This window comes from Mercenaria mercenaria, chromosome 10 (genome assembly GCF_021730395.1).
Source record: "Mercenaria mercenaria strain notata chromosome 10, MADL_Memer_1, whole genome shotgun sequence".
In the NCBI taxonomy this organism is placed as follows: Eukaryota; Metazoa; Mollusca; class Bivalvia; order Venerida; family Veneridae; genus Mercenaria; species Mercenaria mercenaria.
Window position 1 is genome coordinate 10,165,504 of NC_069370.1, and position 13,146 is coordinate 10,178,649.

General features: G+C 36.6%; 1 protein-coding gene across 5 annotated transcripts in view; it reads left to right on the forward strand.

The window, feature by feature from the left end:
- The first annotated feature begins 6,363 nt into the window (after window positions 1-6,363).
- Window positions 6,364-13,146, forward strand: part of LOC123559776 (transmembrane protein 245-like) — a 66,437-nt gene continuing 59,654 nt past the window's right edge. For all 5 annotated transcript variants that reach the window (XR_008372611.1, XM_045351854.2, XM_045351852.2 and 2 more), the window contains exon 1: window positions 6,364-6,896. Coding sequence is in view for 4 of the 5 variants with exons in the window: in XM_045351854.2 (XP_045207789.2) it covers window positions 6,387-6,896 (510 nt within the window). In the remaining variant the exon portion in view is untranslated. The remainder of the gene's footprint in view (window positions 6,897-13,146) is intronic.

The window sequence follows — 13,146 nt, forward strand, 5'->3', positions numbered from 1 at the left end:
ATGATATTGTTCTTATAAAACATTAAACGTATGGCAGAGCTCAACCTTATCATACACTCAACAAAATTCCTAATTGGTCAGTTTATATTGTATTACTATTTTGTTAATAATGCATGTATTCACACGAAATTTCACATACCGACATTTGAATAGGTACTGCAGCTACATATTGATTTATTTTTGGCGACTCACGGCAAGCGTAACCGCATTACCTACTAGGCGTTTTGACTAGCATTACATATTTTGCACGTGCAGGGCATTTGCACCAACATGCACGTGTTCGTTTACACATTTGACATTACTGACGAAATTCCTAATAGAAAAAGCACATATCATGGTGAAATTGACACAACAGCAACGCGATCGAGCTGTCAGAATGTTGCTAGCCGGGACACATTTACGACAAGTGAGTAATTATTTTTGCAGTTTCAAAGGAATTTTGATATAATTTGTTTGTAGCTGTTACTTTGGTGGTTATTTCCATTTTTAGCTCGACTATTCGAAGAATAGTCTAGCTATTCTACTCACCCTGGCGTCGGCGTCGGCGTCGGCGTCGGCGTCGGCGTCACACCTTGGTTAAGTTTTTGCATGCAAGTACATACAGCTATCATGTAAAGGCATATAGCTTTGAAACTTATTTATTCTTTTTCTAGGTCAATTACCAACCTCACTGGGTCAAGTTCCATAACTCTAACATGTATTTTGAGCAAATTATGCCCCCTTTTGGACTTAGAAAATTCTGGTTAAAGTTTTACATGCAAGTTACTATCTCCAAAACTAATGCAGATATTGAATTGAAACTTCACATGTGTCTTCGGGGTTATAAAACTAGTTGATAGCACCAAGTCCCATAACTCTGACCTTTATTTTGGCCAAATTATGCCCCCTTTTGGACTTAGAAAATTCTGGTTAAAGTTTTGCGTGCAAGTACATACAGCTATTACTAAAAGGCATATAGATTTGAAACTTATTTTTTCTTTTTCTAGATCAATTACCTACCTCACTGGGTCAAGTCCCATAACTCTGACATGTATTTTGGCCAAATTATGCCCCCTTTTGGACTTAGAAAATTCTGGTTAAAGTTTTGCGTGCAAGTACATACAGCTGTTACTAAAAGGCATATAGATTTGAAACTTATTTTTTCTTTTTCTAGATCAATTACCTACCTCACTGGGTCAAGTCCCATAACTCTGACATGTATTTTGGGCAAATTATGCCCCCTTTTGGACTTAGAAAATCCTGGTTAAAGTTTTACATGCAAGTCACTATCTCCAAAACTACTACAGATATTAAATTGAAACTTCACATGTGTCTTCGGGGTTATTAAACTAGTTGATAGAATCAAGTCCCATAACTCTGACATTTTGGGCAAATTATGCCCCCTTTTGGACTTAGAAATCCTGGTTAAAGTTTTGCGTGCAAGTACATACAGCTATTACCAAAAGGCATATAGCTTTGAAACTTATTTATTCTTTTTCTAGGTCAATTACCAACCTCTCTGTTTCAAGTTCCATAACTCTTAACATGTATTTTGAGCAAATTATGCCCCCTTTTGGACTTAGAAAATTCTGGTTAAAGTTTTACATGCAAGTTACTATCCCAAAACTAATGCAGATATTGAATTGAAACTTAACATGTTTCTTCGGGATTATAAAACTAGTTGATAGCATCAAGTCCCATAACTCTGATATACATTTTGGTCAGATTATGTCCCCTTTCAAACTTAAAACTCTTTTGATATTTAACATTTTGGGTAATAATTTCCTGCTTCTGTGACAATATTTCGAATAGTCGAGCTTGGCTGTCTTACTGACAGCTCTTGTTAACCTTATTTCCGTTTACAAGAACCTTCAATCGTTGGTTATCTACCATCCGCGCTCTTTTGGCAAAATTTAACCCAAGGACAATTCTTGTTGTAAAATTCCGACAGCCCGGGCGCGTTGCTCTTGTGTCAATTTCACAATGATATGTGTTTTTCTAGTAGGACTTTTGTCAGTAATGCCAAAATTGTTCACTAACAAGTGCATATTGGTGCGCATGCCCTGCACGTGCAAAATATGCAATATTGGTCAAAACGCCTAATGCGGTTACGCTTGCCGTGAGTCGGCCAAAAATAAATCAATAATTACTAATCCCCAATGATAACGCGATTCCCGCCGAAACGCAAGGACGAGTCTATTTCATGATAACTGATGAAATAATAATTCATAATGGTTACCCATTTACTTGACAATTAAATATTAGTATTTCTTTTATTTTAAATAGCCACTATGTATATGGCAACATAGCTCAGTTGGGTAAACTGCAGACAACGATTGGATATAAGCAAATCGTTTTGTGGGTTCGAATCTTCATGAGGGTTTTTTTTTTTCAGATTTTTTTTCTATTCGTTTTCATTTTTATTTCATTACTTTTGTTTCTTTCTTTGATGGTTTGAATTTGTATATATGTCTTTATATAACACAATAGCATGTTCATTATTCGCATGGCTTGAGTGCATGCATTTAATCTATCATCTTTGATATATAATAAACTATTCTGATCTGCCATATCGGCTTTAGATACCTCTCTGTCGTATTGTCACAGAGCTCATGAAGGAAACTAAATTTTTATGCAAAAGTGAAATAAAAAATAATTCTCAATGCTGAGTTTCGAACCCACACGGCAAAAGATATGTTGACCATGGACAGTATGCTTTACCACTGAGCTAATTTGTAATTGGAACAAAATCTAGAAATATTTAGATTGTAACATGCTAGAAAAATGCTGAATTCCCTATGTTCCATTATAATCTATTTATAGTCATGTTTGTAAATATCAAGTTATCGTTGGGGCATAGTAAATGCATGCATTATTAACAAAATAGTAATACAATATAAACTGACCAATTAGGAATTTTGTTAAGTGTAGAATACTTCTTCGCTGGGTACACATACAATAAATTGATTGTAATTCTGTATTGTAGACGTGGGATTAATATCAGGTATGTCAAATATTTATCCTGCAATTTTATACTAATGGTGATATCCTACATAAATCATTTGTATATATTAGCTATCAAGGGGTATATACGGGGAAGATAGCGAGAAGTTAGAGGTGAAAGGAGCTAATTCCCCGGCCTTTTCGCAGTTAAATTTAATTTGTAAGAATGTAATTTTGTGAGTGGTGAAAATTGATAAATATGAAATTTTATCATAGATCATAAAAGAAAGGGAACAGCAGGGTTCGGGATCTTTTGATGCCATGCCCAAAACACTGTCCACGCAATGGTACAAAGCCAGACGAATTCAGAGAAAGACTCTTAAAACGTTCCGACTTTTTTTAGTCATACTTGCGATCTCTGTGTGCTTTTAATTTTTATTTGGCTGACTACTGGCTCCCATATTTTCTTTGACAGTGACTTATTGTCTCAGCAGTTGGAATTCTACTAACAGACTTGTCGAAATACTTTTTTAAGTTGTTTACGTTCCTGATTTTTTTTATCATAGTCACTGAGTTACAGTGTGCGCAAGACCTAGCCAAAGGACCAATCAGATCATGGAAAGTGAAGCTTAAAGACACAGATGAATGGGGTTTTTTTTCTTCTAAAACTGCAGCAATCGAGAGATCTCAGCAAGTAGGGGAGACCGGGGATAGTTGTTACATGGGGTAGGTTGTTACATTGCAAATATTGAAGTGATGACGCATCATATAAAGTCACAGATTATGCGTGTTTGTTAGTTTTAAAAGTCACCATCTTTTACGGATGCGTTGTTTAACTTGGTGACAGTTATTTGAAAAATAGAGCAAAAAGCTAGATTTTTAGCCACGTAAGTAAATTTTCGAGTTTTTCATACATTTTTGGTTCATGTGCACACTTGAAATATATATAAAACTTTAAAAATGTTGTTGGACTAAGCAAGGAGTTGTGCTAAAAATCGCAAAATCTCAAGAGGTTACATGCTTTCTCTGAGTTGTCTACCTTAGATATTGTCACGTGTCTTGGGGTCGGGGCATGTTGTTACAATTAGTGCGGGGCACGTTGGTACATACTACCAGTTGACCCAGAGAGAAGATTCACAGGAGAATCTTATTTGAGACTGGAACAACCGTATTAGACCTTCCTGTTTGGACGAGGGAAACCAGAACACTACTTTTGTTATAGTAAATGCCCGACTGAACCAGGAAGCTGCATATGGGGATGGACATTGTTGGCTCTATGCTGTAGTTACATTGAATAGCAGAGATGACAACTACCCCATGCGCATACCACTGAAAATGAAGTGAAATGACCATGCCAGTTACCATACAGATTTTTCAAATGGCCAAAATGTAACTGACGATATTAAGCGCTACCTTATATTGTCGACTTTGTGTAGCTGCCTTGGCACCTGTGCCATCTTAAACCATCAGAGCTCCTCTGGCGATACAAACATTATTGCAATTTGTCTATGAAGATGTCGTATTCAGCGGAGATATATATATCTTGTCCTGATTGGTGTGAATAGAAATGAACATTACAGTGGCGTCAATAAAATCTAATAATGCACTAAGAGCAGCGAACAACTACAACAGGCCTGCGTTTTCTCCAGGTAAGAAATGCCAATTTAGAATGACTGCTGGATGGCGAATGAATGTAAAAGAGCTGTTCTGACAGATAAGCCCGAAAAGAGTGCTAACATAGTAAAATAAGAATTCACCATGAAACTGTTGAAAATTTGCTAAAAATGAGCAAAACAAGTGCTCAAAACTAAAGAACAGAAAGCAACAAAACAAAAAACAAATGCAAACAGATGTAAAGATCGTCCTATTTGTCATCGTTGTGGATATGATGGAGAAATGGAAGAGATGTTTTGATTTAACCATATTGTATTGCCTATATACATGCAATAGATACAAAAAATACAAGAAGCAGTTTCAGTAAATTGTAGGGGCCTATAGCATTATTCAGGCTTGCATTAATGCTGAAAACAAAATAGAGTATGGACCTGTACGGTTTGAAATTCGCAAGGTTTTGTTTAACTTCCAAGGGTCTACTACCAACTCGGTGAAATGATTCATTTGTGAAATGAAAATGCTGTGTTATACATGTTATAAACAGATTGGAAAGCATTGTATGTTTACTGTTGTGTTGTAAAAATGTAAATTCTTTGTAAAATTGCTTATTGTAACAATTTGCCCCAGACGCTGTAACAATTTACCCCCACGGTGGGGTAAGTTGTTACATTCCACCAACATGATACAACTATCTTTATCGGATAGAAATATTCTTCGTTTTAGAATTAATAGTACAAATTTGAAAATTGCAATGATTAAGCTTTACAAAGATAATAAGCTGGACAAAATCGGTTAAATAATTCATCCGATACAATATAAAATATGAAAAATGTAACAACTATCCCCGGTCTCCCCTACATCACGGATTTCATACATTAAATTATCTTTATCACCTCCATACACTTGAAGAAACACACAATCTAAATGATATTTTTTTGTTTTCTCATTTCATACCTGAAAAATTCTGCTTGTACGCGGACACACAGAATGAAAAATGCACTTGTCTGCCGGCAAAAAATCAGGATGGACAAGTTGGATATAGGAATTCCACATCCCTGCAGGGGTGGGTGGGTCAAAGAACTTAAAGCATCTATAATTCATACATAAAGCACAGATGAACAGCTATGTTTTCGTTTAGTTAGGTGTTTATCCATTCTAAGTTCGTATTTATCCAGCGCTGTTTCCTATACCAGTCAGGAATTATCCGCAAATCTAAACCCACCTCATAATCAATACAGTTTTTAAGCTTTAAAAATGAATTTCAAACTTTGATACTGTTAAACATTGTCTAAGAGATGTTTATTGAACTAATACAGTTGATAAGTAAGGTTTTATTGCAATGTCTGTTAGATTTCTACTTTAAAACAGTTAGAAACATAAAACATGTTCATTTTGAAGACTTCTTTGATGATACATTTTAATGAATTCCAGCCACATAATGTGGCTTGTCGATTGAAATATTTAGTACACAAAACATGTTATCAATACAGGATATTATGGCTATCAAAGGTTTTACGCTAACATTGCATACTAACATAAAAACATGAAAAAAGACAGGGAAATTAACTAGATCTAGAAATCTACATACTATCGTCTATCTGTCAGCCATGTTGGCACTGAGTTAGGGTCGATGAACAGAGTTAGGATTATCCGGGTACATAGTGTGGTAATGGCTTAAATATAAAAGTTGCCAAGTGAAGCGGAAAGGTGGGCTGTTGCATATTCACACCCGTTGCACCTTGCTGAGCTAAATGATTTTAAAATTTCCCGCCAAAACAACTGGATTCTATTTATAGAAATGGGTAAATCGAAAATGAAACCGGAAGTGTAAATCATCAATATACACAAAGATGGCGTCCACTCCATTTGCTGAAACAAGATCTCCGCTGACAATTTTAAATAACTTGCCTAAGGAACATGAAAAGGCAATTAAACAGGCCTTTTACAACACAGCAGCAAACATTTTCGTATTACTGGCCTGTGCAACTACGGTAGCGGTGTATTTTATCCTAGAAGCGTTCCTCAAACCTTTGCTTTGGGCAGTATTGTGTGGAGCTTTTTTATATCCTTTTAAAAGAACACTCACTAGTGTTTTAAGAAACTGGTTAACAAGTTTACGTAATTCAGAAACTCCATTTCTTGTAGGACTTGTTGTTACACCAATAAGACGTGTTGATGGTGCAGTTGATTATTTATGCACAACAGTTTATGAAAAGAAAAAGCTTGTGTTGGGTCTAGGACTGAGTACACCAGCTGTTTATATTTTATGGCATTTTGCACCACTATGGACTGCATTTTTGATCTTTCAGCGATTTTTCGTTCATACATACCATCTTCTTGGATATTTTAGCACTTTCTGGGTAAGTAAATAATTATGTCACACTAGTTAGCCTTACTCAGTCTGCTTCTATGAATGGCTTAATTATTTTATGATCAGATATTTTATAGTTGCCATCCCTCTTGCAAAGTCATACATTATCACGATTTCCCTGAATGTGTTATTATTTGGACTTGTGCCACACTAATGCAGGTTGTTTTTTTTACCAGGAGGGTAAAGGGTCCAGGCTAGTCAAAATAATTCAACATCAGGGGCGTCGGAAGTGGGGCCGCTGGGGCCGCGACCGCGGCGCCAATAATTTGCCCAAAAACGATTTTTTGTAAATTCATAAGTTGGAGTCGCAGGTCCGCGGACCCAATATTTTGTATAGTATATTAAATTTTGCTTCGCGTTAAACAATACACGCTGTCCAGATTAGTGTGTTACCGTGGTGATGGTGACACGATCGGGGGTGTTAATTGGAGTCATACACACGTGTCCCTGATTGGACTTAATTACGCATGAACAAATCAGCATGTTTTTAATTGGCATGTCTTTAGTCAATATAACGTTTAAGCTATACCTAGCCGCAAAGATCTAAGGTATTAACTTATAAAATTCAGAAAAATAATTATCATGTTTTTATTTAATGAAAGAGGTAAGTGTTAAGATTTATCACACCGCTAAGATGTAAGGAATTAATTACATAAATTGGTTTTACTCAAAAAATGATATTTCAAACAAAAATAAGAAATGAATGTAACATGAATGATTATTGTTCAATACATTAAATACAAAAAAAACATACATGCATTCTTTGTATTGCGTTATACATTATTAATTAAAAGAGTTTATTAAGCTTTATTTTGCTTATAGTCATGTAAATAGTAAGAAAATACTGGAGACTTGAGATGCGATTCAGTACCCTTAAATGCATCAGAACTCGCCACTTATGATCCTGTTTTAAAAAAATTTCAGGGGGAGGTCCCCCTTACCCCCCTTACGGGAGGGGGATGCCCCCTCCCGTACCTACCACCCCCCTCGCCCCCGCCGCCCCAATATCAAACACCTTCCGACGCCCCTGAACATTCAGATTGTTTTATATTTGTGACAGGCAGTCTAAACGTCAAAACTTTGAAGGACCAGAATGATGGGAGGATGTTTAGTTTCCAATAATATTTATGACCTTATTTCAGATTGGGGTTATTATGTTTTTAGCTCACCTGTCACATAGTGACAGGGTGAGCTTTTGTGATCGCCCGTCGTCCGTCCATCCGTCCACAATCCACAATTTCTTGTCTGCACGATAGTGGTTTCATTTATGATATTACTTTAACCAAACTTGCACACAACTTGTATCACCATAAGATCTTGGTTCCTTTCTTGAACTGATCAGATCCCATTATGGGTTCAAGAGTTATGGCCCCTGAAAGGGCCAAAATTAGCTATTTTGACCTTGTCTGCACAATAGCAGCTTCATTTATGATATTACTTTAACCAAACTTGCACACAACTTGTATCACCATAAGATCTTGGTTCCTTTCTTGAACTGATCAGATCCCATTATGGGTTCCAGAGTTATGGCCCCTGAAAGGGCCAAAATTAGCTATTTTGACCTTGTATGCACAATAGCAGCTTTATTTATGATTTGATTTTTACCAAACTTGCACACAACTTGTACCACCATAAGATCTTGGCTATTTTGACCTTGTCTGCACAATAGCGGCTTCATTTATGATTTACTTTAACCAAACTTGCACACAACTTGTATCACCATAAGATCTTGGTTCCTTTCTTAAACTGATCAGATCCCATTATGGGTTCCAGAGTTATGGCCCCTGAAAGGGTCAAAATTAGCTATTTTGACCTTTGTATGCACAATAGCAGCTTTATTTATGATTTGATTTTTACCAGACTTGCACACAACTTGTACCACCATAAGATCTTGGCTATTTTGACCTTGTCTGCACAATAGCAGCTTTATTTATGATTTGATTTTTACCAAACTTGCACACAACTTGTACCACCATAGGATCTTGGTTCCTTTCTTGAACTGATCAGATCCCTTTATGGGTTCCAGAGTTATGGCCCCTGAAAGGGCCAAAATTAGCTATTTTGACCTTGTATGCACAATAGCAGCTTTATTTATGATTTGATTTTTACCAAACTTGCACACAACTTGTACCACCATAAGATCTTGATTCCTTTCTTGAACTGGCCAGATCCCTTTATGGGTTCCAGAGTTATGGCCCCTGAAAGGACCAAAATTAGCTATTTTGACCTTGTATGCACAATAGCAGCTTCATTTATGATTTGAATTTAATCAAACTTGCACAAAACTTGTGTCACCATAAGATCTTGGTTCCTTTCTTGAACTGGCCAGATCCTTTAAATGGGTTTCACAGTTATGGCTCCTGAAAGGGCCAAAATTAGCTATTTTGACCTTGTCTGCACAATAGCAGCTTCATTTATGATATTACTTTAACCAAACTTGCACACAACTTGTATCACCATAAGATCTTGGTTCCTTTCTTGAACTGATCAGATCCCATTATGGGTTCCAGAGTTATGGCCCCTGAAAGGGCCAAAATTAGCTATTTTGACCTTGTATGCACAATAGCAGCTTTATTTATGATTTGATTTTTACCAAACTTGCACACAACTTTTACCACCATAAGATCTTGGCTATTTTGACCTTGTCTGCACAATAGCAGCTTCATTTATGATATTACTTTAACCAAACTTGCACACAACTTGTATCACCATAAGATCTTGGTTCCTTTCTTGAACTGATCAGATCCCATTATGGGTTCCAGAGTTATGGCCCCTGAAAGGGTCAAAATTAGCTATTTTGTCCTTGTATGCATAATAGCAGCTTTATTTATGATTTGATTTTTACCAGACTTGCACACAACTTGTACCACCATAAGATCTTGGCTATTTTGACCTTGTCTGCACAATAGCAGCTTTATTTATGATTTGATTTTTACCAAACTTGCACACAACTTGTACCACCATAGGATCTTGGTTCCTTTCTTGAACTGATCAGATCCCTTTATGGGTTCCAGAGTTATGGCCCCTGAAAGGGCCAAAATTAGCTATTTTGACCTTGTATGCACAATAGCAGCTTTATTTATGATTTGATTTTTACCAAACTTGCACACAACTTGTACCACCATAAGATCTTGATTCCTTTCTTGAACTGGCCAGATCCCTTTATGGGTTCCAGAGTTATGGCCCCTGAAAGGACCAAAATTAGCTATTTTGACCTTGTATGCACAATAGCAGCTTCATTTATGATTTGAATTTAATCAAACTTGCACAAAACTTGTGTCACCATAAGATCTTGGTTCCTTTCTTGAACTGGCCAGATCCTTTAAATGGGTTTCACAGTTATGGCTCCTGAAAGGGCCAAAATTAGCTATTTTGACCTTGTCTGCACAATAGCAGCTTCATTTATGATATTACTTTAACCAAACTTGCACACAACTTGTATCACCATAAGATCTTGGTTCCTTTCTTGAACTGATCAGATCCCATTATGGGTTCCAGAGTTATGGCCCCTGAAAGGGCCAAAATTAGCTATTTTGACCTTGTATGCACAATAGCAGCTTTATTTATGATTTGATTTTTACCAAACTTGCACACAACTTTTACCACCATAAGATCTTGGCTATTTTGACCTTGTCTGCACAATAGCAGCTTCATTTATGATATGAGCCGTGCCATGGGAAAACCAACATAGTGGCTTTGCGACCAGCATGGATCCAGACCAGCCTGCGCATCCGCGCAGGCTGGTCAGGATCCATGCTGTTCGTTTTCAAAGACTATTATTATTAGAGAAACCATTAGCGAACAGCATGGATCCTGACCAGACTGCGCGGATGCGCAGGCTGGTCTGGATCCATGCTGGTCGCACACCCACTATGTTGGTTTTCCCATGGCACGGCTCATATTACTTTAACCAAACTTGCACACAACTTGTATCACCATAAGATCTTGGTTCCTTTCTTGAACTGATCAGATCCCATTATGGGTTCCAGAGTTATGGCCCCTGAAAGGGTCAAAATTAGCTATTTTGTCCTTGTATGCATAATAGCAGCTTTATTTATGATTTGATTTTTACCAGACTTGCACACAACTTGTACCACCATAAGATCTTGGCTATTTTGACCTTGTCTGCACAATAGCAGCTTTATTTATGATTTGATTTTTACCAAACTTGCACACAACTTGTACCACCATAGGATCTTGGTTCCTTTCTTGAACTGATCAGATCCCTTTATGGGTTCCAGAGTTATGGCCCCTGAAAGGGCCAAAATTAGCTATTTTGACCTTGTATGCACAGTAGCAGCTTTATTTATGATTTGATTTTTACCAAACTTACACAAAACTTGTGTCACCATAAGATCTTGGTTCCTTTCTTGAACTGGCCAGATCCTTTAATGGGTTTCACAGTTATGGCCCCTGAAAGGGCCAAAATTAGCTATTTTGACCTTGTCTGCACAATAGCAGCTTCATTTATGATTTGATTTTAACCAAACTTGCACACAACCTGTATCACCACAAGATCTTGAATCCTTTCTTGAACTGGCCAGATTCCATAATGGGTTCCAGAGTTATGGCCCCTGATAGGGCCAGAATTAGCTATTTTGACCTTGTCTGCACAATAGCAGCTTCATTTATGATTTGAATTTAATCAAACTTGAACAGAAACTTGTGTCACCATAAGATCTTGGTTCCTTTCTTGAACTGGCCAGATCCCATCATGGGTTCCAGAGTTATGGCCCCTGAAAAGGCCAAAATTAGCTATTTTGACTTTGTCTGCACAATAGCAGCTTCATTTATGATTTGATTTTAACCAAACTTGCACATAACTTGTATCACCATAAGATCTCGATTCCTTTTTATACGCCCTAAGAGACGTATTATGTTATGGCCTCGGTGTCCGTCTGTCTGTCTGTCTGTTGGTTAGCAATTTCCCTTCCGCTCTGTAACTCTTGAACCCCTTGAAGGATTTCAAAGAAACCTGATACAAATGTTCACCTCATCGAAACGACGTGCAGAGAACATGTTTCGGATGGCTCACTTCAAGGTCAAGGTCACACTTAGGGGTCAAAGGTCATATGACTTTGTTTTGTGTGTATATTGCTCTGCATTTGCGTTGCATTGCAGTGCTCTTGTTTTTATTTGGCAGATCCTTCTTTTGTTCACTTACAATAACTTTTTTTTTAATTGCTTCCCTTTTATGTTACTATAAATAGCTTATTTAGTAACTTTTTTATTATTGGCTGTAGGGAAAAACCGAGACCACATTCCTGTGGTACAACATGGATGGTACCTCCAGTTTATTGGTGTATTTTGACATATCTGTACCTTTAAGAAAATTTCAACTATATTTTCTCATGATTCTTTTGATTGATCTTGATTATGGTTTTTTGACCTTCTTGTCCTTGAGTGCAGTGATGACAGGTGAGCGATATAGGGCCATTATGGCCCTCTTGTCTTGGTAAGTGACCATTACGAGATGCATGGGGAGACTCCTTACAGTCTTGTGCCAAATAATTTACTGTAAAATGAACTGTTGAGTTGACAAAAGATTAATAAGTGTATCAAACCCATTAATAAGATATATTTGAAATTCAGCTGAAAAAAAACCAACAATAAATAAATACACAAAAAAAACTTTTTTAGATGAAATGGCACATACAGCACCAGTTTATGTTGTATTTTTATCAAAATACCTCAGATCATAATTTTTTATATTTTCTTTCAATTGAATTTTATTTCATTTGTAGTACAAATGATATTGCCGAAAAAGCAGAGATAGATAACATTTCTTTTAAGTTAATTTATACTAATTTGTTTTAGCTGGATTGTGATGGAAGCTTCAAGCTTATTGGAACCACTCTCAACATAACATTTCCTTCACTGTACATGAAAATTCTGTAGTTAAATAGAGGAAACATTAAACAACATGAATGTAACGAGTTATAAATTTTATGAAATTATGAAATAAAATTTCCATAAGCTGTTTTACGTATCATTCCTTCATTGTAACAAAAAATCCCTTTGTTTGTCTGTAAGACTTCCATAGGAAAAGTAATTTTAGGATAATTGTTTGGATGTGTAATTTAACCCTTACCCTGCTAAATTTCTATAATGAACTCATCCATCTTCCAGTTTGGACAGTACCATTAACTGTTAAAAGGGGGTGCTTACCAAAAAGATACTGACTGAATGGCAAACAGTGCAGATCATGATCAGACTGCATGGATGTGCAGGCTGATCAT